General features: G+C 42.9%; 1 protein-coding gene across 1 annotated transcript in view; it reads left to right on the top strand.

Annotated features, from left to right (window-relative positions):
• The first annotated feature begins 209 nt into the window (after positions 1–209).
• The window catches only part of prdm5 (PR domain containing 5), a 33,624-nt gene continuing 7,621 nt past the window's right edge, over positions 210–26,212 (top strand). Inside the window, exons 1-13 of the mRNA XM_084355110.1 lie at positions 210–593; positions 1,255–1,338; positions 2,522–2,644; positions 4,498–4,666; positions 4,796–4,973; positions 5,718–5,810; positions 5,938–6,059; positions 6,722–6,801; positions 9,208–9,292; positions 9,386–9,543; positions 10,039–10,132; positions 13,612–13,772; positions 17,354–17,447. Coding sequence (XP_084211236.1) covers positions 495–593; positions 1,255–1,338; positions 2,522–2,644; positions 4,498–4,666; positions 4,796–4,973; positions 5,718–5,810; positions 5,938–6,059; positions 6,722–6,801; positions 9,208–9,292; positions 9,386–9,543; positions 10,039–10,132; positions 13,612–13,772; positions 17,354–17,447 — 1,540 coding nt within the window. The 5' untranslated portion in view covers positions 210–494. The remainder of the gene's footprint in view (positions 594–1,254; positions 1,339–2,521; positions 2,645–4,497; positions 4,667–4,795; positions 4,974–5,717; positions 5,811–5,937; positions 6,060–6,721; positions 6,802–9,207; positions 9,293–9,385; positions 9,544–10,038; positions 10,133–13,611; positions 13,773–17,353; positions 17,448–26,212) is intronic.

Genomic DNA, 26,212 nt, shown 5'->3' with positions numbered 1-26,212 from the left:
ACTTTTTACCATATCATGCAGCCCTATATTATAAGTTTACATAGAAAGTAGAGGCTCACAGATTATATATAAATATTTTACTGCACCATATCAGACATAAAACTATTTCCAGCAGCTCTCAGGTGAAGGCTTTTTTTCTTTATTAGTCACAAAGTCACAATGATGCATTATTAGTTCATGCAGTGGTGAAAAGCAGCAGTTGTCCATGCATCTGCAGTGTGTGCACGGTGTGGGCAGCCTGACTGAAACAGGCTGCAGGACTGAAACAGGCTGCAGTGCTCACACACCACACACAGAAAAGGTAGCTTCTGGTTACAAACTTTGGACCAATCAGAGCGCCGCTTTGCTTTCCTGCAGCAGGAGCGACAGAAGTTCAACCTGGAGCTCTCCACGAAGAAACTATCTGCTCTGAATTCAAACTGACAATGATTATCCACTTCCGCTGACATATCTGGTAGCCAACAAGTTGTCACTGAAGGAAACGTTTCCGAGAAATGACAATGTTGGGCATGTACGTGCCAGACAGATTTTCCCTGAAATCGTCAAAGGTCCAGGATGGAATCGGTCTGTACACGGCGAGGCGAGTGAAAAAGGTTTGTTGTTTTCTGACTGCGCAGCTTTGTCGCCGACTTTACATGGCGGGAAGCGTCTTCTGTTACTTTGTAAACTGTTCAAACGCTTGTGGGGAAGTTTTTCCCGTTCGCCTTTTCTTTCCTTCTAGCCTCTTGTCAAGAGTCTCAGCCTCAACCCAAGGCTGCTCTGACGTGAAGTGCCACGTAGCTGCAGTGACTCTCCACTCGTCTCTCTACACAACAATGTATTCATGTCGGCGAGGAGAGACTCGCGTAACTGTAACTGTACGCGCGCGTGTTGTTCAGCTTTAGTGCACACGTGTCCAACGAGAGTTTATGTTGGATGTTTTCACATTCAGGAGGGATGTAGCTCTCTGTAAATCTGTGCTACTGTAGTGGAGCTGCTGGCTGAGGATGAACATGAATGCATCATGAGGAGCACTTGGGCCACGCCCCCTGGGTTTATTTCTTGGCACTTGTGTGAAGGTCAGAAGGAAAGAAATGTCCAGGATGCGTTCACATGTCACATTAAACACTGTAGCTATCCAACATTTACTCCACAATGCAAGATGTCACAGGTTTTGGACGCTCCACTGTGGTGCATATGTGATTCATCTCGGCTGCCAGTGTGTTGTACGATGACGGTTTGACAAATGATCCTTGTGTTTTTGCTTTTCTAAAGGGAGAAAAGTTTGGCCCCTTCGCAGGTGAGAAGAAGCTGCCCAACGAGCTGGATGAAAGCTCGGACACCAGGCTCATGTGGGAGGTGAATGCACGCACATCCTCATGTTTTTTTCCCACCGCTCTTACACAAGGGCTGCAACTGATGATTACTGTCAGTGTTATACATTATTTTTTATGATTAACTGAGGGAGAAATATGTTAAATGCTCATCGTAATTTCCCCTGACCCATTCAGATTGATTTGTCTGTCCAACCAAATGTTGAAAAACCCAAAGACTCTTTATTTACAATCATTTATGACAAAGAAAAGCAGCAGATTCTTACATTTAAGAAGCTGGAACTAACAAATGTTTAACATTTTTGCTTGAAAAATGGCTTAAACGATCAATTGACTGAAGGTTTCCTCTTAAAGGTGCAATATGTAGGAATTTTAGTTGAAAAAAAATAAACTAAAAACAGTTTTGACGTCTGTGTGTTGTGTTGCAGACATATCTGATGAAGTTAGCATGCTAACAAGCTAGCCCCAGCGTGTGCTGGTCCAAAGCTCCTGTGCCAGCGATGTAAACACTAACCCTCCCTGTTGGTCCCTGAGCTCCCAGTCCCAACCACTAGCTGCACGGCTAACTGAGCTAACTAGCCAAGGGTAGCTACAATTAGCAGCAGTTAGCGGTTACTCTGGTGATTTGCTGACCACTATTTGTTTTGAGCATGAATCTGACCCGTGTCCAACTTTTACATATTTCACCTTTAAAATGTTTCAAGACTTGATGCTGTTTTGAGTAAAGAGGTGCGCGCAGCACGATGACACTAGCCTCACATCTGTAACAGCTGCATTAAATATGTAATGCAGTAATTAACAGAGTGCAGTAAATAATCTCCTTGCAGCCTGCAGTTAAACAAAAAAACACAAGCTTTTATCTCGGGACAGCTGTGAAAGAAAGACATCAGCTGCCTGCAGTTCTGTCTAAATACGCTCTCAGTGTTTCTGTGATAAAGAGAACATTTAATTACACCGCAGATCCATTAACCATACTGGCTGATTTAAACCGTCTCACATCTCACATCGTGAGGAAGCCATTGATGGTAACCATTGAAATAAACGCTGTGATGTAGTTATCTGGAGCCGCCACATTGCGAGGTACGAGCCCGCACGTGATTCTGCGTGTATATGAAAGGCCAACGCGCTTTGATGCGCAGAAGACAAACCGTGAAGAAGAATCAGTCTTTCTCTTCTGTCAACTCATGCGGTTACTGTTTTCTTTCCAGGTCCGTGGCAGTAAAGGAGATGTGCTGTATATTCTGGATGCTAGTAACCCGCGCTATGCCAACTGGCTGCGGTTTGTCCATCAGGCGCCTTCACAGGAGCAGAAGAACTTGGCAGCCATACAGGTACATTTCCTCTCAGTGGACACGAATCCCTCAGACATACCTAAAAAGACAGACTAGAAAGACAATGATACATTTTACAGGCAGTACAGATGCGATGGGACGGGGATAATGATTTAAGAGAGGGATTTTTCGACGAAGACAAGTCGGAGATGTTTGAATTTAGTAACAATCCTTTAAATTTAAAGTCTGAGGAGCGGACAGACTGTTTTCAGCCTGGAAAGTCTTCAAAGAAGGATCTGATCTTTTTTAAGTGCAGGTCAAATATGCCAGCGTTTTATTGTGTTTGTTCCAAGGTTACCACATGAGATATTAGTTTTACAGATGACATAAGTAATAGATATGTTACAATACGATGATCAGTGGAAGGAGTGAACATGATGAATAAAGCATGGAAAAGAAGGCTTCGAACTGAAGCTTAGAAGGAAGCTTTGTTGAGAATCTGGATTTCTTTTGAACAGATTAAAGATGTGAAGTGAAAAATCAACTTGATCAAATTTAGGGCTCAAGCCTAGACTTCAAAGATTATAAGCTTTTACCATCACCATAATATTTGATGCCCAAATCCTTAATCGAAAGTTTCTGGGTTTTTTATTTCTTTTGAGAGGAAGGGGACGTTGCGTAGGCTGCACCGTAAAAAAGACTGATGAAGAAGAAACGGAGCTCCTTTTGTCATAAAAACACACAAAACACAGAACAGTATTCTCTGATTGGAAAACCATCCAACCTGGGAGAAAGCGCAGTCTCTCATTAGGCTCTTAATTTAGCAGAGGTGTTCAGGACAGCCCGAAGTACATGCATGTTTAATATTTACGTTATAAAAACAAATGTCTTTGGCTTAAACGCTCTAAAAAGTAGTGTAACTTGCATGTAAAACTGGACAAGAAGAGATGCATTCTTATTCAGTTTTCTCCGTACATTAAGATCCAACGAGTTTATGCTGGTAAATCCAGATGTAAGACTACATGCGGGTGAAATGTGCTGAGCTGGAAAAGGGTTTAACAATAGCAGCCTCTCTCGTGATTCTGCTGAGGGAATATTTCTCTGATTGCTGTTGAGTTATTGCAGCCGCAGGGAACGATTCTTCGTCAATTTGTTATTTCCAAAAGACTCCAAGAACATTTTTTAAAGTTATTATATTGAAAAATCATGCATCAACAACAGTGGTGCGGCCTACGAACACAAAAACATCTGAAGAATTTGGAAAACACGACCATAGAAGCGCACATTCACACACACGCGCACACTTGTGAACTTAGCGCAGTGCATCTGGGAAACGTCACCTCTCGCACTCCTGTGTAAAAAGATAAAAACGATTGGTCTCTTCTGATGGAAGAAAAATAGAAGTTGAATGAAGAGGAGACTAACATTTCAGGTCTAAGGGCCAAGTTCCTGCCATTAATACACAAATGTCCACAGTGGTTTGGTCGTTTAAAGGTCATCCATGTGTGTTAAAGCTCTGTGTTCCATCAGCGGTGACATTTATTGTGTAGCTTTCCTCTTCTTAATCGTTATTTATGTATATTTAGAATCCCATGGTTAAAACAGAATGACGCTTTGATTTTATTAGCGTGACCTCTGAGGACAAGAAAGTTAATGACGTTTTTAAGGGGTTTGAGGTTCTGACCTGTGGCCTCAATCAGGCCTAACAGACTGTTGTCTTGGTGTAATGAGTGCAGCCGTCAGCCAGGCTCAACAGTTACTCACTGTTCATGACCATAAATGGTTATAAGTTTCGTTCAGCAGGAATGCTTTTCTCATTAGCGTCGTTCTTCTCAAATTCAGGTACGATTCTGTAAGCGCTCCGTGCCGTCGTTACTATCGTGTGAGGTTATAACCGTCTTATTGTCTCCTAGGATGGCGAGAACATCTTCTACCTGGCCGTGGACGACATAGAGACGGACACAGAGCTCCTGATCGGCTACCTGGACAGCGATATGGAGGAGGAGGAGGAAGAAGAGGAGGAGGAGGACGTCAAAGATGAAGACGAAAACAGCAAAGACGCCAAACGTATAGTTGAAATGGGTACAGTGTTACAGAGTTATGTTTGTCATCCCAAACATACATATACATTTCAAAGAAAATCGCACAGAATTGGCCGAACATGTGCCTCTTAGATCATCCTCTCATTGTGTGTGTGCCACATCTTCACAGAACTGGTAATAAAGAAGGAGGACCACCCCTGCTTGCTGTGTGAGAGCAGTTTTCCCAGTGAGGAGATCCTGGCCGCCCACCTCCAGAGTCTGCACCAGAGGCCCTGCACGGAGGAGAAGGACTTCAAATGCAGAAACTGTGGCAAGAAGTTCCCCATCAAACAGGCTCTGCAGCGCCAGTGGGTTTTCTGTTCCATCACTTAACTGGTTATAGTGTAGTTTCATTTAACATTTTACTGTTTTAACAATGACTCTGCAGGTAATTAAAACGTATTAAAGGGCATTAAATCATTTTGAGAGAAATCTTGGTTTTAGATTAAACGTTATGGGAAAGAAACGTTTCGTAACTTCCGATGTGAAAAAGCGTCGATTAATTCAGAATGAGGATGTTGCTGGTTCCACAAGAAAGAATACAGTTTTTTAAAAAAGTTCTGGGAAATCTGCTTAATTGCTTTCTTGCTGAGAGTTAGATGAGAAGATTGGTACCACTCCCATGTCTGCCTGTTCAATGTGAAGCTGGAGCCAGCTGTCATTTAGCTTAGCTTAGCTTAAAGACTGAGAACAAGGGGAAACAGCTGACCCCGAACCCTGACCACAAATTGTTGCTTTTACACTACGAATTAAAAATAGATACGATTTTAATGAGTGAGCTTTAGAGGTGATGCTGGGGTAAAGAGCAAGGCTAGTTGTTTCCCTTTGCTTCCAGTGTTTATGCTGAGCTAAGCTAACTCTCTGCTGCTTGTGGCTTTATACTTAAATAACTTATAACGCACAGACATGCGAGTGTTTTGAAATCTCCTCATCTATCATCCTGTATAGCTGCTCTTGACGATTTAGCCATCTAAGTTTGTTCAGCCATCACCCTGACATGTTTCATTTCTTATTTGGTGCCTAATTAGTTTTTTTTTTCAACTCCTCCGCAGCGTTTTGCATTGTTCGGAGTCACTGGATCCTTCAGGTGACTCTAAAGTGCACCAGTGCTCCCTCTGCCACAACACATTCATCTCAGAGTCCAGGTAACATAAGGGAGAGTATAACCTGTATACAGTACAATGTACACAAGGTCACATGCCATTTATTTCCTAAGATGCACAGTCAGATAGAGCCCTTTCTTCCTCTTCCTCTATATCCTTTTTTTCACAGCTTCGAACAGCATAAGGAAGCCTGCAAAGGAGACGCCAGGTTCATCTGTAAAGCAGAGAGCTGCGGCAAAAGATTCAAAAGCAAGGACGCTCTGAAGAAGCATAAAGGAAATGTTCACACAGGTTGGCATCTCCGTCTCTCCCTGTACTGTGTGTCTCTTTCTCTCTTCAGCACACAAATTCACACGCGTGGCACTTTTCTTTTTTTTTTTTCAAAACGTCATGTAATGAAGTTAATTGTCCATTAGCAGCCTCAGCACTAGAGGAACTGCAGTTACAGTACTTGACCTCGATCAGTAAAAAATCCCTGCAATGTTGAGACACATCTCTAATTACTTGCGCTACATAATTGCTGACCTGTGTGTTCTGGGGCGGCTCACTCCTTCGGATAATTGGACTTCCATAGCTATTTATGATGGGATGTAGGGCAGCGGGGATCTGCGCAGCCCTACACGTGAATCAAGTATCAACCCGAGATTAAGACTTTCATCTTCTCAGGCTGATGGAGTCGAGATCCGGGGTCTTTATGTTTTACCAACGTGGTCAGGACAAGTGGTGTGTGTGTGTGTGTGTGTGTGTGTGTGTGGGCGAGGGGGGAAGTGGATCAGACTCGTCAGATGTGGGGCATGATGTGATTCAGACGGGGATAAGGGGCTGGGTCCCAAAATGGTGGGATCGTCGGGGCCTCTGATGATGTGACTGTGTGATGATTGTCTTGAAATTGTTGTCATGATTGCCCACTTTCGTCGGTTATTTTTCATCCACTTTTTCTTTTTTCTTTACAGGAAGTGCACGTCGGAAACTCACGTGCACCATATGCAACAGAAAATGCTCCTCCTCTCTGAATCTACAAGAACACAGAAAGGTGAGGCTCTACACCATCGACTGCACGGCTCAAAATATCCCAACCAGATACTTTCGCATCGGATCTGAAAGGATTAATTCAGCTTACTCAGTTTTGCATGATCCACTTCTACAGTGATGTCTCTTTTTAGCTGTTCCTCGCTGTACAGTGGGATCCATCACACTCTCCCCGTAACCCAGTCTAACCTCTTAATCGTGCAGTCGTCTCCGCTTCCCCCGAGCTTCTTGAGTTCACTTTGTGCGGTTCCTCCCTCTCCACGTGACGGTGTCTTTATGATCAAGTTGTTACAAATTTATCCTGGTGACAAAGAGCTGAGGGGTGGTTTCTTTTTCACTAGCTCATCCCACAGCTCCTTGTGAAACTTAAGAGGCTCTGTTGGCAGACAACAAGGCTTTAACCTTGGCGTCAGGATTCTCCCTCAAACTGATGGATTACAGATCTGAACTGGCCTGTTTAAATACTAATCTGAAATGTTTTCATACAAAATGGGTGTTTGTTTTGGTTCTGTGTATCGTCAGGACCGGCTTATGTTCAGACGTTTATGAGGTTACGCTAGTCTGTTGCACACAAAGTAGGTTAACATGTCTTCCAGTTAGAGATGTAATGTCAATGTAATTACATACATTGGTTTTAATTAAATACAGATGTATGTATTGGTATCAGCATATATGACAACTATTTTTTTTAAAGAGCATAAAGCAGAAGAAGATGGCTTCGGTAATTTATAGCTTTGTCACATAGTAACCATATTTGAGGGATAATTACAAAAAATGTGTGTTCATGCACATAGTTTGTGTATCTATGTACTGTATATGTAATGTAAATAGGCCAATATATCTATATCAGAATTTTTGTATGGGTATCAGCCTCAAAAATACAGTATTGGTTGTTCTGTAATTAACTAATCAGACATGAGACTGGTGAAGGAAAGTTCACAGATGCTCTTTGCCAGCAAACTGAAGCTGTTTTTGTATTTTCACATGAACAAGTAGCACATGTGTGATAGATATAGATTATTTGCATTGAAATGAGACTACCCATAAATTATCTATAAGTAATAATTAAAAAAAACCAAACAGTTGCTACTGAATGAATTTCCACAAGACTTGGATGGATTATGGGTCTCAGAATCCCAGAATATACCCCATGAAGTTTTGGTGTGAATCCAGATCCAGGAGTTTTTTTCTCACTTTGTTTAACATTGCGAGAACATCATTGTTAAAATCTCAGGGAATAATGCATGGATCTTGATGAAAGAAATAAGGCATATGTAGTCGGCCGGTAGTACGAGAGTTGACTGTTTGGCCTAAGCGGAGGTATACGCTCTACTGAGTGTCATTCTAAGTCCTCATGGCTGAGTCACTTTGCTGAAAGGGTTGTTCCAGGTCAGGACAGCCTTTTTCGATGTTGTTGGGTGCTGGAGTATTAATCAAGTTGCCTCAAACAAATCGTCTTATTGGTTGTCATTCATTAACTAACACTCCTCATTAATTATCCCAGCTGGTAACTGTGACATTTCATTTTCTCTCGTCAACATCTATCATGCAGATTAATCAGCGGGCATTAATACACCGCCGCTGCCTTATTCATCACGGAGCCACTTCCCAACTGTCCAACATCTAAAGTCACCTGGAAGTTGTGACATAGTTCTGCTGCAGTGCATCATTTAACCTACTTCACCTGTCTATGAGTCAGTACTCTCCAGTTTCAGATCTCCGGGGGATTTTAAAATAGGCGTATGTAACGTGTGTGTAATGTGGCCTCCTTATGTGTGTATGTGCCAGTTCTGCCATTAAGTGGCTCATGTTAGCAGAAAGGATTTCCAATCATGCAGCGCCGTCTAAACCCTTTGTCTGTTGCAAAATCAGAGAATGTTTCTATAAATGTAGGTCAGGATTACATTAGTTTTTGACTTTTTCTCACATTTAATAAAGATGTCCTACTTAAACACAAACAATTCTGGCATAACAATATGCATTGTATTCTTATAGCTTCAATCGAATACTTGGGAGGCATTATTCTTGCAGAGGAGCAATCAAACTTTCCATAATGACACGTTAGCTCCAAAGCAGCTTAAAACTACCATTATCATCATTTAGCTGAACAAGCTTTTGCAGTAGCAGCTGTGACAAGAGGAGCCGCCTCGCATTAGCATATGCTATTGTAGCTGTACGCCGGGGAACTATTGAGTGTGCAATTATTGGAGCGATGCTCTGAAGCAGAAAAAGGATTGAAACTTTTCATCACTTTAATTGCTTTTCTGTCGGTAGACATCAGTCTAATGAAAACGGACAAGATTTAGCTTCAGTTGACCATCGCGGGCCGTGATCCTTCAACTTTAAGTTTTTAAGAGTTATCAGCAGGACCGAAAACTTAAACGCTCCCTTTTTAACTCTTCTGTCGCAGGTTCATGAAATATTCGACTGCCACGCGTGTGACAAGAAGTTCATCTCCACGAATCAGCTCAAGCGCCACATGATCACACACTCGGGTAAGAGAACGGTGCATTAAACACACCGCTCCTCAACTTTCTGCATCATCTCTGTTTACCAAAATGCGTCTGTGTCAATATCTCAACGATCAGAGAAGCGACCGTATACCTGCGAGATCTGCAGTCGCTCGTTCAAGCGTCTGGACCAGGTGACGGCTCATAAGATCATCCACAGCGAGGACAAACCGTACAAATGTAAGCTGTGTGGGAAAGAGTTCGCTCACCGCAACGTCTACAAGAATCACAAGAAGGTGAGCAGATGTGGTGTTGCACATGATTATCAATTGTAATCAGGCTTTCACAGGAATGATTATTGTCTTTATACCGTTATATGTAGCTGATTGGTGTTTGCTGAGAGGCGATATTAATTGAAAGGCAGAGTCACTTCAAAGCCGGTGTTATTAGCGAGGCTGTAATCAATCAGGCCCTCGTTGGTGGCTGTTATCTGTGGGGTCTCTGGCCTGCTCCACCCCTGAGCTCCCCCGTGTTTACTTTTGGGATTGAGGTGTCACTCAGACAGATCGGTCGGGCACGGAGAGGAGAGGTGGGGTGGGGGGGGCCAGAAAAACAGAAGCACTTTGAACTTAAAGCCCCTCAAGCTGCTTGTCTTCATCAAGTCAACAAACCGGAGCCTTTTTTGCATGATCCTCTCGCATCGGTTTAGGAAGCTTCATCAACATCCTGACTGAGGCAGCCCTCTGCCCACACATGATAAACATGCTGACGCTGCTCTGCTCTCTCTGCAGACCCACTCGGAGGAAAGACCCTTCCAGTGTGAGGAGTGCAAAGCTCTGTTCCGCACCCCCTTCTCTCTACAGCGCCACTTACTCATACACAACAGTAAGTATGAGTGTTTGACTGTGTGCTCGTGTGACCCTGCCCACAACAGATACATACACCCATGAGAAGAGCTGTAACGATCAGTCGATGTACCCATAAGATAAAGCTGCTACAAGGAACTTTCTTTTGTGTATGTTCAGGCAGCCCATGTGGCCTTCTGTCGCTAACATGTGCATTTCTCTCCGAAGCAAGTGAAAGAAAGACGCAACATATTTTAAACTCAGCTAGGTTACGTTTAATCCTACAGCTGGCAGATTCGGTTACTTGGTAATAGTAGTTTTGCTGTGAAAGCTTTGAAGAAGTTATCAGCATTCCCTAAATGTCATGTCTTCATAATAATAACCCAACAGTGAGAAATAGCTCGATAGGTAAGGATGCATTTAAATGCTTCTGAATTCAACTTTTCACTGTTAGAGGAAGAATCAGAATCCACTTTATTGGCCAAACGTGTGAACACACACAAGAGATTACACTCAGGTACAAACAAATCAAATAGGAAGGAATTCAAATAGACAGAACTTAAAACAAGAACACCAAAGCTGAACAAAGATAAGTCAAATAAACAGAAAACCCTTATGTTCATACAAGTACGTGAAAACATAAAAAGAAACAATGACAAACAGCAGACAATGTCTAAATACAATTGTTCATTCATGTCTATGTTCTGTATATAGTGTGCAGGATTGTGTCTTACAGTTGCAGCCCTAACATGCATTTAAAGAGAGAGACAGTCAAGAAAGCTAATCTTATTTTTTCTCCTCATTGTTTTGTATTGAATTTAGGGTTTTCACTAATTAGATTTCATGTTAGAATTATGAGAACAAATCAAGTTATTGTTATACTTTATAGATTAAGTGCATTTACCAAATGAGCCCTGCGAAATGTGAGGTCGCTTTTTAGGAGAAATGACCTTGGAATAGATTATTTCATCTAGAATTGTAGCCATCTTATTATCTCCTGGAAGAAAAGTTTTTAAGCAAAAACCACTATATTTTCCAATATTTTCTTGGCCTTCAGTTCATCCTTACCCCTGTGGATATTACCATTACGAATGGTAATCATAACACTTTCTATATTTCTCTATAACATCACTAAGGAGATATTAGATTGTGTGTTCTGGGCACACGGTGGTCCCCGGGTGCTGCGGCCCAGCAGACAGTCAGCGCCGCTCCGCCAATTGAGCCAGATAACAAAGAGATTGTAAAGCTCAAGGCATTTCCTGCCGCTGTCTCAGGAGGCAGGCCATATAATACCAGGGCTCGTATTATGTATCAAGTTCTAGACAGTATGTGGGGCGGGAGGATCGAGTGTGTGATTTCACTGCAGGTGAGAGAATAGACGTGCCAGCGAATAAACGTGTCTGTCGTTGTGAGTTAACGTTCGGGCACCACGTCAGCTTCGAAGCGATTGTCTCACAGGGAGAAAATGAAGCACAGCTGTCGTAGCGTTTTCAGGTGAAATCACATTTTTATTCAAACTCGATGGGCTTCGTGCAGGAACATTTTCAGGTTCTTATCCTTAATCTCTTCTGCTTTTTTCTGGGCACAAGTGTTCCAGGTTCACCAAACTCTCTCGATTGGACGAGTCGTAAATCGCTTGTTTCAATTTGATGAATGCCACCTGGTCTTGAGAAGGTGCAGGATTATTAGCTCCGAGTCCTGCTGTCACAAATAAGCAGAAGACAACAAGACACAACGTAACAGTGTCACTAATTGAATCAGAGGACCTTAAACCATTAGCAGCAAAATATGAAGACAGCTGCCGTCATACAGTAGATAATGTTACACTGTCAGGTGTTGTAACTGAGGATGATCCTGGAAAGAGATTCAGACTTACATATAGACCCTCAGGCAGCTGTCAGAGTGAGAGAACAGCTGCTGAACTTAAAAAAAAAACAATGTAATGCCTGTCAGTGAATTTGCAAGCCAAGATGAATTTTGGATTATGTTTATATGAGGTATTTATTTTTATTTTAGTTGATTTCTGGAACATTTTATGCTCCAAATTAATTCAATTTAAGGCTTTTATGATTCTTACATCCAACAATATTTTTTTCCCCATGCAGGCAATTAAAAGAGACATTTGATGCTCTTTTTCAGGTTCATTATTTTAGTTTGGGTTACTACTAGAACAGGTTAACACACTTTAATGCTCAGTGCCCATCCGTCTGAAACGCTCTGTTTTAGCGCCCCTGAATAGTCTGCTCTGATTGGTCAGCTCACACATGCCTGAGCTAGGAACAACAAAGCAGCTGTGCTAAATCTATTCTTATGTGCCAAACTAGCTGCCAACCATAAATTATGCAAATGTCTTACATGATGCTGTCACAAAGTCACAGAATTAAAGGCAGGACAACTGAGGAGGCGTTTCAGGAGCAGTGTTTTCTGTTGGAGAGAGGAGCTTCTTTCGGTGTGGACTTTGACCTTTTTAACTTTTAAGACTTTTAACATGCACAAGAAGATGTGAAACACTGTAAGAAAGGGAAAAAAAGTATAAAAGGTTTTCTTTAAGAACAAATCTGTTAATCTTGAGTTATGCTTTCCACATGGATGGTCACACGGAGCTGAGGTGACATACTCCATGTGGGTTTCTCCTTGCGGCAAACCAATACTTTGGTAAACGACCAGCAGCTCTTCTAAGTTCTCCATTTTCTCCGTCCAATACGCGTCCACGTCCAAATATCAGTTAACTACTATCTGTCCACGTCTGTGTTGGTTCACGCATGGTTTCATACCAGACTGAAGCCGTGCTCCAAGTAGTAATGAAATCTTCATGCGAGGGCGTCGCTGACATTAATTATCATCAAGTGAACGGTTCGATTTGATTAAAAACACAATGGACCTCGGCTTTCACTGGTGTTCCGTTTTATTGAGCTGACCATCATCGGCCTTGGTAATCGGAGAATGAGCACAAGCTTGTAAGTGTTTGCTCGCCAAACACACACACACATACACACACTCACACTCTCTCTCCAAACTGCTCTGTGGAAATTGAATGATCTCCATATAATGGAAACAACTACACTTCAACAATAGAGGCTGTTGTATGGAGGCAGAGAGCAGAAGCGTGAAGGAAAACATCAGGCTGCACTCGGTGAACAGCTGAGATTGTGTCTGAGTACTGTCTGTCTGGAGTGGAGTGATTATTAAAATAAGGCATGTTTTTTTCACAGAGCCATTTGACGTTCAGATGAAACATATGGTGGAGTAGTTTGATTTACTGTTTCCCCTGAGATGACAGCTACGGATGCACAATAAAAGCCGACTTCTGTTAAGAAAAAAACAGAACCAGACCTTTCTAAAGACCATTGTTTGGGTTTGCCTGGTGCAATGAAATGCCGCTCTTTTATTTTTCTGCCCACACAATCGCCCCGGTGAAATTGGTTCCCCTCTTGCTGTGCGTAAAGACCGTGTGTTTACAGGCACAACAATAGATAACTGGAAATGGCTCTCACAAATGTTCCTCTGTCCTTGCTGCAGGTGAGAGGACATTCAAGTGCGACCAGTGCGACAGCACCTTCAAGAGAAAGGACACGCTCAACGTCCATATCCAGGTGGTGCACGACGGCCACAAGAAGTACAAGTGTGACCTGTGTGAGAAGGCCTTTGTCACTCCGTCAGTCCTCAAGAGCCACAAGAAGGTGAATGAAAAGAGCTTGAGCCAGACGAACCCCAATCATAGATGCGGCTTGTCCGTCTGCAAGAGCTGTCACTTTGTCCCTGAATTGAGTTCAAGCTGCATTTTTGTTGTATTTATTTGAACATAACTCATGAAATCATCTGCATTTTGACTTAAAGGTAAAAGTAGTGGGAAAATATGCAGTTTTTAAATCAGATTTTCCATCATCAGTCTTCTGCGCTCACACTGAATTTGAAAGGGAAGCAATGACAGCCGGGGCCGTCTACTTCAACGAAATGTTTCCATTGTTTCAAATCCAGTCCCTCTCCTCGTCTCATGAATGTTACGCAGCTAACTCCACTAATATCTAAGACTGTCAAACCTGGCGGAGACATCCATGTTGACCGTTGCTGCCCATGAAGGCTTGCAAATCAATTCCTATGTTGATTAGAAATGGCAGTTAGTCCATTAGCTCCGCAGGGTTTCAAAGCCCCAAACAGATCTCGCTGCAGATTATGAGCCCTAAATCTGACAACGTCCGGTGTGGTTATGGATCAAGATTGAAACCAAACAGATTCTTGGCACGCGGCAAAAGAAAATGTCTTGGAGATTGTCTCTGAACAGTAGGGCCGAACACTGGCATGTTGAACTGTCTCGCTGCTTTCGGGGTCTGCAGGCTGCACAGCGATCTGGCCTTGATCAAAGCCAGGTTGCCGAGGAGACGACAACTTGCTGGCTGTGTTTACATGCGCAGAGTAACCCTGCTTCTGGCCATGCTATTGTTGAGGTCTTATTTTATGTACACCTTGATACTTTGGCCCCTAAAATAATCACAAATAGTTCTCGCAGCCATGTTTTGTTAGTATCAAACTCTAACTGTAGCTCTGTGCACCGTGTCTGATTCTACACAGATGATGAAAATCAGAAGTAAATTGAGCAAGATAAGAAACTTTTTGAACATCATGAAGGCCAAAAATGCGATACAGGTTTCCATTATTCGAACAAAATGTTGATGCTTACTAACAGTTGCTTTTAATTATAGATCAATCTGCTGTTTACTTTTTGATCAATTAATCGTTAAGTCTTTCAGTTCAATGGCAAAGCAAGGAAATTTATTTATATCGCACAAGAAAGAAACCATAAAAACAGTAAAAGCAAGCTAACAAAATAGTTACAGATGTACTACAGATGATCTACTTTTGAACGACCAGGTTGCTCCTCTGTCAGCACATATACAGTTGCAGATGTAGCCACTGAGCCTGAATGGCTTTACTCCTGACAATGTTAGCGGAGGCTTTGTTGTCAAAACAAAAAGCAAAAGAACCTATTTGACAATATTTTGGATTTAAACCCGATGCTAATAAGGAACCTGATAACGCTAACGAGAGAAAAGGAGTTGGTTACCTTACTGAGAAGTTGAAGGTGTGCAGCGCGTCGCCTACAACTCTTCATCTAAACAGCTCCGTCTTGTTCCTGAATACAGCTACTCATTGACTTATTTAAAACTGATCCGCTGTCAACTAATGTAGAAAATGACATTTCTTTGGTCACTAGATGAATCTTTGATGAACGATAGCGGTGCTAAAGTCAATGAACACATTGCATTTCCTGTGACAAGCCTACTTCAAAGTAAAAGTCATCTTGCGTTGCCTTAATGTGAAGCTGCAGCTGTAGGAAATGTTCAGTTTTCATTAGCATTAAATTAACACAGCGCTCTAAAGATAGTGAGCAGCTTTTCTTGTAAAAAAATGGTGTACTGGGTATTACTGATGTTGTCACAAGCTTATTAGCAGCAACATTTTGTCACCGCAGCAACCTTGAACAACACTGAAGGACTTCCTTCTGGAAGTGATAAAGAGTCAACTTTCTTTCTTCTTCGACAGAATGGATGGACGGCACATGTTCGTGTCTGTCTTTGTTTCCCTGAGCTTCAGTCATATGTGCTGTCGCAGCAGTTGCTTATGTAAATGAACAGTAATGCTCTCCATATCTGGCAGGACAGGCCTGTGTTATTGTGTTACAGTCGATGCCTTTCTCCTCAGTGAGCCTGGATTTGTGTTACATGATAGGGCGTGTGTGTCAGCATGTATGTGCATGTATTGTATGTTTTTGCGCATTGTACAAGATAGTCTCACCTCTGTCGGTGCCATTCGGGAAGAATTCACTCTTGAATGAAAATTACAGGGTTGGCTTTGAGTGGTTATACAGACATGCCGATCATTTATATGTGAAAATGTTGGATAATTACCTACCAATAAATTCCACACTTATGATTCGAAACGTTCCCAAGAGAAATTGCTCACGTTCCCCTGTGGCTGTCTGCTCACGGGGGTAGAAAACAAGCGATGTTTTCTCTGCTATGCAAACAACAATCTAAATAATGCAGCATGTGTCCATCTGGGACACATGTGTTCATATATGTGGATTTGTTTGTGCACAGTTGTGTGTGAGTGAGCGTGTGCATGTGTTTTGTAATGTGCATGTGCGCGCATGTGTGTGTGTGAGTGTGTGTGTGTGTGTGTGTGAGTGTTGATGGAGCCTTTGTAACGAAACACCCGAGGTGTCAGAGGGACACAGTGGGGTGATGGAGGAAAGGATGGGGGCCCAGAGAGGAGGTGTTCCTGTATTGTTGTACTGCTGTTGAAACTGTCGCTCTGAGTTTGAGCCTTTCATACTCACGATTATTCTCGGGGAATTTACAGCAGGCCGGGAGCAGGAACTCAGAGCGATACTTTTCAACAAGGAGAGAGTGAAGGAGAGAGGAGCGAGGGGAGGAGGGGCGGAGAGAAAGGTAGAGGAGGTGGTACGCTCTTCCCACATGCTCCTCTTCCCCCATCTGCATGTGCAGCCCTTATGAGCCCGCAGAGCTCAACGCTGTGGACTGCTGGGAGGTGAAGGGAGAGGAAGAGGAGGGAGGAGAAGGAGATGAATGCATACGTGCACCCTGGCCTTTAGTCCCCCAGGCTTTGGACCCTGGCAAATCTGCATCGTCTGTGTTCTTTGATCCGGCCTTCGGGGCAGCTCAGTGGATCCACTGTCAAGTGAACATGTGCATCTCCATTCTCTGAGTCTACTGCATGTTAGTGGTGCACTTCAGGAGGAAAATGCATTTGGTAACGCTTTATGTTATGGTCCTTGTGCTGTACTTGTACAACTAATAAGCATTATAGGTCCTTCTGAGATGCTTATTATCATTAATAAAACAATGTAAGTGTTAATAATAGCATCATAACCATGTTATATTAGATAATAAGACATCAACACAAGAAGAAAACACATTCTTTAACCTGAGGGGGATTTTAAGTAAACTTTAGTTAATAGTTATTTCACTGTTACAAACAATAGACTGCTTTACAAACCATTAATTAAGAGATTGTTTATTGTAAAGTTACAACTGACGTGAACTGTATAAACCATTACGATTGCTTAATAAATGATTTCCAGAGCATTGCTTTTTTGTTAACAGTGAAATAACTATTAACTAAGTCCAGCTTTCACCGTCGATCACATTTCACTTTGAAATGTAGGACGGATGTGAGGATGAATGCTACAAATGTTTTTCATAACATCAACCACATGTCTGTTTTGTCATGTCTCTGCCAGACACACACGGGGGAGAAAGAGAAGATCTGCCCGTACTGCGGACAGAAGTTCGCCAGCAACGGCACGCTGAGGGTCCACATCCGCAGCCACACAGGTCAGTGGCCCTCCACGCTTCAACACATCAGCCGCCATTAATGTCACAAACTACAGTAAAAGATGTATCGACTGTCAACTGTATGATGTTGCACCAGAAGCAGAAATATGCAGATTTAAGAGTTGTTATTGATGTAAGTCACTTTGTTTTCAGGTAGCTAACTTAAGTGATGTATAAAGATTTTAATCGTACGTGAAAAAGCTCTGATTGGTCGCCTGTTTCTCCAACTGGAGGAGCGAGCTGTCAATCGGATCAACAACCACCCTTTTTGAATTTAAAATCAAAAATGCGTGTGGTGATTAGAGGTTTGGAAGCAGCGCACCAAACACCAGCATATTTTAATAAGAGAAAATTCCAACATGATGGCGCTCTGCTCGCTCCAGCCTTTGCACTGCCACAGAAATAGAGCCCTGGATGTTCATTAAACTGCCTTAAACTGGAAAGCTACACATTCCTGTGCGTCTCCTTACCAACAGACTGGTGCAGAGACCTGGCACGGCCACACACACACTTCTTGGCCTCCAAACTCCTTCACTCACTCTCCCTTTTTCTCTGTCTCTCTGCCCGCTCCTGGCTGTCTCCGCCTGAACTTCATCTCCTCCTCTCTCTCATGTTGTCTTCTCGTTGTCCTCTCGTTTTTTTGAATACGTCACTTTACTCTGCTTGCTTTAGCGCTTCAGACCGGCCTGCTGAAAGCCACTTAAAATCAGTAGATTTCACAAAAATGGCAGTTACAGTCTTCCCCATGTATCTCGCTTCTGATCTTCCTGAATCCAGGTAGAGCCGTGTAGTCATCACCATCAGAGCTCGTGAAACCTAGAGAACTGGAGGCCTGAGTTTTTCTATCTTGACGATTGCTTCTTGAGGTTTAATTGGTATTATGCTAGCTGGTTCGCACGCTTACTTAATTATCTCTGCATCACACTATCTAGAATAATTTCAAGATAGTTTTTGAATGTTTTGAATCAACATTCTTACATATTGCACCTTTATTAAGCAAAATAAATAAGTTAAAGGTGCACTATGTAGTTTAGAGGAAGAGATTTTAATCAGAAGAGAAATATTTTCATTGACTGAATTGAACTGAATAAACAAACTGACCTTAAAGGACAACACAAGTTTATATGTGGCGGACCCTGCCGCCTTTCTAGCTTCAGACAGTGTTCTGGGGACCTTATTTTCCTCTGAGAGAAGCTTTTATTTTATTCATTTTTGGAAGAAATGAATATTTCTTTGTAGAGTTTGTATTATTACCTCATTAATATGTAAATATACATTTTTGGGGGGAATTTCATCTCCAAAACTACACAGTGCCCTTTAATTTAATCAGTGTTTAAATCATGCTTTAGTCTGCTTACTCTCCAGGTTTTCTTTGCTGTTGGATCCCTACCACACGTTAAATCAAAATGTGTTCTGCATAAATCATACGTCTAACTTTTCAAACAATCCCCGCAGATTCTGACAAGATTATAGTGTGTCAAAATGTGTGTGTGTGTGTTTCAATGGTGGCAGGACGACGGTCGTTTGACAGGCCTACCACACTTTGTCAACAGCTCCCTTTGTATCCGTGTGTGCGCGAGCTGTGTATGTGTGTGTTTTCGTACATGTGTATGTGCGAAGGACAAACCAACAGAGAGAAAGAGAATGTATATGTGTGTGTGCGGCGGCCTGGTCTGATTGTATTTATATAGAATAAACAAAAGAGAGGAATGCTGGGGGAGGGGTGGGAGCCGAGGGGACACCTCAAAGAAAGAAAGGAGGGGAGAAAGAAAAGACCACTCCAAGAAAGCATCCAGCCGGATGACCCTTGACCCTGACTGGCTGTAAATCTGTCCCCTCATTCTATAGACTGGGTGTTTTTGGTTTTTTTTGTTTGTTGTGTTTTTGTGTGAGGGGGAAAAAATAAGCTTTGGTGAGAAGTGAGAGTCGTTCCCCGAGCGACAATCCCGACAAGACTCATCTTGTTCTCAGACAGTGAGGAGTAATTTCGTGGGCACACACGGCTCATGTAAACCATCTGTGGATGATGTGTGATGAATGAGGAATGTGTAAATCATAAAACGGCACCGTTAATTTAAGTAAAACTTTAAAGGCGGCTAGTTCTTCTGTCAGTAATGTCTTAAAGAAGAGCTCCAGCTGGGGGTAAAGACCTTTAAATCGACGGTTTCTCTGGATGGCAGACAGGAAAGCCTCATCTTGTTTGTCTTCCTGCTTCACAGGAACAAGTCAGCATTGATTATTTACCTGCTAAACACAGAGGACTTTGTAAGGATTCCTTGGAGATTTCCTTCCCCTATCACTTTACCAACAAACACTGGGGAGCATTATGGGAGAAAGGGCTAAAGTGAGAAGCAGATAAAAGAGAGATTCAAAAAGAGAGTGTTAAGTAGCTGGCAGGACATGTACTGTATATTTGGCTTGGATTTTGTTTCAGTTTGATTTGGTTAAAACATCGTGTCGAGCTCAAAGGAATTAGTTGTAGCACCACAGAGGCAGGCGTCTTCTCCGAGAGCAGACTTTATGAGATCACAGACGACCAATAAAAATGTGAGCTGTCAAAAAAACTTGGACGGGGACGTTGAAGACGTCGTGGAACTCGGTAGTCATGATGGATGTTTCTATCATTTTCAAAAATTATTCTCTTTGGCCCCGTTCTGGTACAAATGTGTCCTTCTCCACATCACAGCTCAGTGAGAGTACATTTTCCCACCATGCGCGCCATGATGTGGTAAATAACCAGAGTGGGGTCATGAAAATTATTCGTGCCAGGGGAAACGTTGACAGAACGCAGTGCCTCGCTGTCACACTGACATCATAGGACGTGTCATGTTGGGCACAGGGATCAGTGTAAGCCCATGAGCTGTGTATCGACTAATTGCTGTGGCATTTTAACCCATTTTAAAAATGCTGATTTAGTGTTTATGTTGGATTATGAATCATGCCTCAATATTTGGTCTTTTTCTCTCATACTCAGTCAGGCTAACTGTGTTTGCACATGATCATTCCTAACAAATTAAAGCCTTTTCTGCTCTAAATTTAAACAAATAATAACACGAGACGGCATGAAAACAAAAAGGCAGCTACCACTACAATGTGACAACTCTATACAGCTGTCTGAGATGGACTATATTAAAGCCAGGGATTCAGCTGAATGGTTTGAAAGGAACACAGAGACCACGCCAGTTTTCAGATACATCTTGATTCTCTCTTGAAAGATTGTGCCTCGATGCAGAAAATTCAATAGTGGGACATTTAAAACCCAGTTCTCAACATTATAATCACCTGTAACAGTTTTGTAAGACTGGGCGGGATGTTGCTTTTGCCTGAAACTATCGGACTGGGAAACATAATGGACGTAAACGTGTGTCGTGTTTACTTTCTAAGCGAGGCTCCTTTGTGAGTTTTGTTGAGGACGGCTGAGATTGAGCAGAGGTAAAGAGAAGTAAATTCATCTGTTTCGTTTCATTTTGGATCATTCATCATAAACACACTGTTTTAAAGTAGCAAGGAGTCACACAGTGAGAAAAAAATCAAACATGTCCAGAAACAGGGCTCCAGGGTCCGACTGTTTTGGTTTGGATGTACCCAAAGATCTGTCAAGTACGACTAAACACACTGCTGCTCCTGAGGTTTAGTTTAACAATTGAGGTTATTGCAGTTCTTTGTTGTTTAATGGGGTGCAACTATATTATGAGCTGGTGCATTTAAATGAAAAAGTTAGGTGCACCAGTGCAACTACTGTGAAACATTAGTCTGGAGGCCTGTTTTTTAATTTAATGTGTCAACATGCATCAGAAATCATTTTCTAATCATATTGTAGTTTCAGACCTCAACGGTCCAAACTCTACATGGTCTCATTCGTCTACCTTCAAAAACAGTTGCGATCAGAATCATTTAAAGATGCTATAACTATGAAAAATATCGTCATAGTGGCATTAAAGGGCCACTTAGCAATTTAGTTTTGCACTGCCATAAAGACTGGGCAAATCTCTATGGCAGTGCAAACAGGTACGGAGAGATATCCTCACTTTTAGGCTTTGTTCAGCTTGAATGGCTGCAGCAAACACACACAAGCTCACATTCCAGATAGCTTACTTTTTAACGAGAACGCTGTATTTGCCGCTGTGCAGCATTTTGGCATCTGATAAGCTTTTAAACTCATGGATCTGCCAGTTAAACTGGGATTCCTGGATCAACATTGATTCATGTCTCATCAGTACAGCCCCCAGTGCATTGTTTTGGTTTGACTGGTCTGAATGCCCACCAACTCAAAAATCCCCCAAAACAAAGGGGGATACAAAACGGTGTCTTTTTGTTCGACTCTCCCTGTTTAAATGCTCACGTCTTTTTAAGTTTATAGTCTCCAGACTGAGATAAGTGTGACGAATCAACAAGCACAAGTTCTCACTAGTCCAAACCACTGGGTATTCATTATTGTCAAACCCTATATTCTGTTATTATCAGGCTATATGCATACATACATACATACAGGCCAAAACCCAGTGTCTGGTTTTCCTCAGAGACTTGGAGTGAGGAGTGGTCGCTCTCACTGTTGGACTACAGATGACAAGTAAAGTAGAGCGGCCTCACTGAACTGTGAGCTTGTGTTACAGTCGTGTAACACGTGAACATATTCTCACAAATGATTTTTTATTTAATTGTTTTATGTTGAATGGCGGTAATATGTGTTTCTCAATCAAAACTTTTGTAGTGAAGTAAAAGAGAGCGAAAAACATGTGAAGCGACTTGTTCTCGTTGAAACGCTCACTGGATACGAACGCTGGCACTGGACAGAGGTTACTAATTGTGTCGATCATTTGTTATGGTAATTATACACAGCTATATTTTGATGTTTTAAAGAGCTGCACATTGCAGCTTTAAGTGATCTCACGACAGAACAACCGGCCTCAGACGGACATCTGGCAGAACTCTGGAATCACTGAGCCTATTTACGTACAGATGATTTTGTTTGTCTTGACGGCGGCCATGGTTACAATCTTGTAAAGTCAAATCACCCCGTACTGAATTATTATCTGTCGCTCTGATTAACAGAGCCTCGCTATCACGGCTTATTGGTTGCCGTGCAGATGCTTGACTTGGATTGAGGATCGTGTTTTGGAGACCCGGCGAGTCGTGTCTGTCTGATACACCTTCACGTTTGGCAAGTTCAAGAGAATTGTTTGAGGAAGTGGAGAAATCTGCGGAGACCTCGGTTATAATGGAAAGGTCAAGTGTAAAAGTTGTCGGGGCGTTCCAGCTGCTCATCAAAGGCAATTTCTTATCATCTCCAACACACTGATATCACATTACCTCCGTGGCCCCTGTCGGCATGTGACACGGGGCAGGGAGAAGGACAGTGCAGGGCCACTGTCTGGCTGAACCGGAGGAAGCCAGGAATTAATTTCTGACGGACAGGGCTAATGTCTTTCAGACCGGAGCCCCGAAGCTACAAAGCGTTCTCCATAACACGAAGGCTGCGCGGCAGGCAAGACGACAAAGCCGACCATCTGCTAACCAGACACGCGGCCGTACGCACACAACACACGAGGGGTGCCAAACGGATCGATTAGCAGACAAGGAGTGTGAGGGCCACAGCAGGGGCCGGGAGAGACACCCAGGGTCAAAGAGATGGTGTACTGTTTCAGCACATGCTAAATCAGTTACCATCTCCACACACGTAAAGCCCCGGCTCAGTGCTGCAGCCACCCCTCATAATCCCCAAACAATCTGGCTCAATCCGGAGAATAAGTGGAGGGTTTCTAGTTACAGTAACACTCAGTAGAACAGACACCGAGCCTCTCGCACGGATAACACGGAGCAGTGTCGCAAGAATGTTACTACTTATGTTTCCAAGTAGCGTTTGTTTATTTCCTGTTTCGCTACGGGATTGAGTTACTCTTGTTTCGCTCTGAGCAGGTCCAACATGTGGAGAAGCTGTGACTGTTGGATGTAACTATGTGATCTATAAGTGACCGTATTTAAAAACGACCTCTTTTAAAATATCGAATACCATCAATTTTCTCCGTGTGCATTTTCCAGATGAGGCCCACATGTCCAGAACCGGAGAGAGTATAGGTTAAGTAGGTGAATTGGTGGCTTATTGCCTCCGTGTTCGCAGGGTGTGGTTGTCTGTGCCATGTATTAACTGACAATAGCCAGCTCCTGGGAGGGATGTGATCCAAGCCGCAGAAGTACACTGGCACACTGTGCTCCAGTGCTATTAGCACACTAATGCCTTCCCCAGGACTCCCCAAGGCTAGCGCCGGGCCTTAACCCGATACCACACATGCTACATAAGCCATAGGATCTGCTCTCCTCTTTCTCAAAACACATCTGGGATTCAGATTTTCCTGTTTGTCAACAAAAGGCCTCCTACAGGCTGACACTGAACCAGAGGGGGAGTTTGGGACCGAGTGGCGTGCTGCCCTGTCGCACATGTTTCAGTATGTATTCACATATGTCACATTAACCCTCTCCACGCCAACGCGAGGTCACATATTTTATTACCGGGTGTCGCGCCGCTCCTCCTTGTGCACCTCTGAAGCCCTCTTGTGGGGGGTTTATGGTTGGTTCGGAGCCCGACTCGTACATCTGCCACATGACAGCTGTCGCAGCTTCTCTGTTGACAGACGCAGGATTTGTGGGATGTGAACGATTTACGTTGAACCATTGTAGTCTTCTGACAACCGACAGTTGGAATAATAAAAACGTGCAAAGACAAAGTACCAGTCGGACCCCACAAACTGATACAAAGGAGTTAAAGGACAAGTTCACCCTAAAGTGACAATTCAGTCATAACTTCTCTCTCCTGTCAGTCCACAAAACATTTCTGGAGCATCGCAGCAAAACAGAGTTGCAGCATTTTCTTAAACAACTGGAGAAGATCGGGACTTTGTTGTTGCTTCTACGGCAGCCCTGAGGTACCAAATTGGTTTGTCAAGACAGTATTTACACCCTGAATGTGCAGTCGAACTCGTACATCCACCTCAAACAGGGTACGCTGATGATTTAAGCTCAGCAGCTACAGTGAAGACTTCAGCTTTAAAAAGGGTAGATATGGTAAATAATGTCTTTTCAAATCAATTTGGGATCATGGGGGCTTCCAGAGACTTTGATTACGCTGGACGAGCTGAATGGAGCCATTGAATTCAGTTGTTCCGGAGAATGCTGCAACTCTGTTTTGCTGTGAAGCTCCAGAAATGTTTTGTGGACTACAACACTGAGTTTCCATCAGCATCTTGTAATCTTTCCAGTCTCTTGAGTCAGGAAAAAAAAGGCATTAAAATCAAATGAAATCATATAGATATACATTTCCTCAAAAAGCATTTGTCTCTTGAAGGCCCTTTAAATATTTCCTGCGCTCCTCAATCAAGCCGTCTTCACTCACTGTAAGGACCAGAGGAGAAACGTTCCTTCAGCACAGTCGTGTTTATAGCGGTGGGATAATATTACTCTTCTGATATATTCCCTAGATGGATTTTCTGATTTAATAAGCATCTTTGCATTTTGAATCCCAAGGAAACACAGCTAATTAACCTTATTACTTAAAGGGGCAAACCATCTCCCCCATCAATAAAATTACTTGCTTGCCTGTCCAACACATAGTCACTAAAGGGAGATTACTACGAAGCCGATAAGAAATGAGATCGTACTGAAGGAGCCGACACACACGTGTAGCTGTAGGTATCTATTTTTAGCCGTGTTTCATTAAGATGTGCTGTGTACACTCGCAGGCATTTGTATTAATTCGGAAAAGAAAATATAGACCTGTTTAAGATTTATTCCTTGCTCTATTTTCAGTTTTCTGAACAGGAGATGTCGTTTTCACTAGCCTCCAGATTAAGGGCACATCTATGAATTAAATTAAGCTAATACTGAACCCAGAGTTCCTTCCCATCAGTTTTATACTGTATTTTCCTGTCGGAGACTTTAATTTCAGTGCGGCTCTATAGGTTACCTCATATCCCTTCTATAGATTAGTAATCAGCTCTGGTGCTCCTATCTGGCCTGTGGATCAGTAGCGGTAAACAGATCCATGTGTCAGCGGACCGTTTGACTGACAGCCTGTCACTTTCTCTTTGTCATCATCGCTGCGTGCCCAGATAGGATCTGCACGAGTTTGGCTGGACTGCTTTTGATCCAACTAGGATAAGCCACACTGCCTCTGATGTGCTCCTAAACTGTTGGCCAGTCGCGGCTCAGATAGCGAGCCGTGAAGTATAGCCAATATAAGCTTTGCAGTGGAAAGTCAACGTGCATCAGGAGTGAATGCGTCTGACTGGAAGATATCTATCTAGTGATAGAGCAGATCATCATCAACCCAAAACTGGACATCATTTCTAAATTGTTGTCCGTCGGGTTGGGTAACCATGCTCTCAATACATACATGTGTTTACATTTAGACTACTTGTTCTTGAAAGGTGTTAGGACCAGGGCCTGTGGGAAACCCCGACTCCCCTCTTCCCATCGCCCAAGCACCACAAGCAGCAGAGTATTTTTAAGGTTTTATTTCAAAACAGATCCAGCACACAAACAGACCTGCTGGCATTCTGGCTGAGAGTGGAGACCAGAGAGAGCGGGAGGAGCCGGCCTGTAAACTTCTGGCTTTGAGGCAGGAGCCAATCAGCTCCCTCGGACAACCTACACCCACACGTCATTCACTCAATTAACCAAACACACCTGCTACCAATCACACACACACTCAGGTAACACAGCAGAGGGGCATTACAGCACATACAATAGAAAGGTTTATACGACCTCTGGTG

This window comes from Pagrus pagrus (assembly GCF_965226575.1).
Source record: "Pagrus pagrus genome assembly, chromosome: 6".
In the NCBI taxonomy this organism is placed as follows: Eukaryota; Metazoa; Chordata; class Actinopteri; order Spariformes; family Sparidae; genus Pagrus; species Pagrus pagrus.
This window is presented reverse-complemented; position numbering and strand designations above follow the sequence as displayed.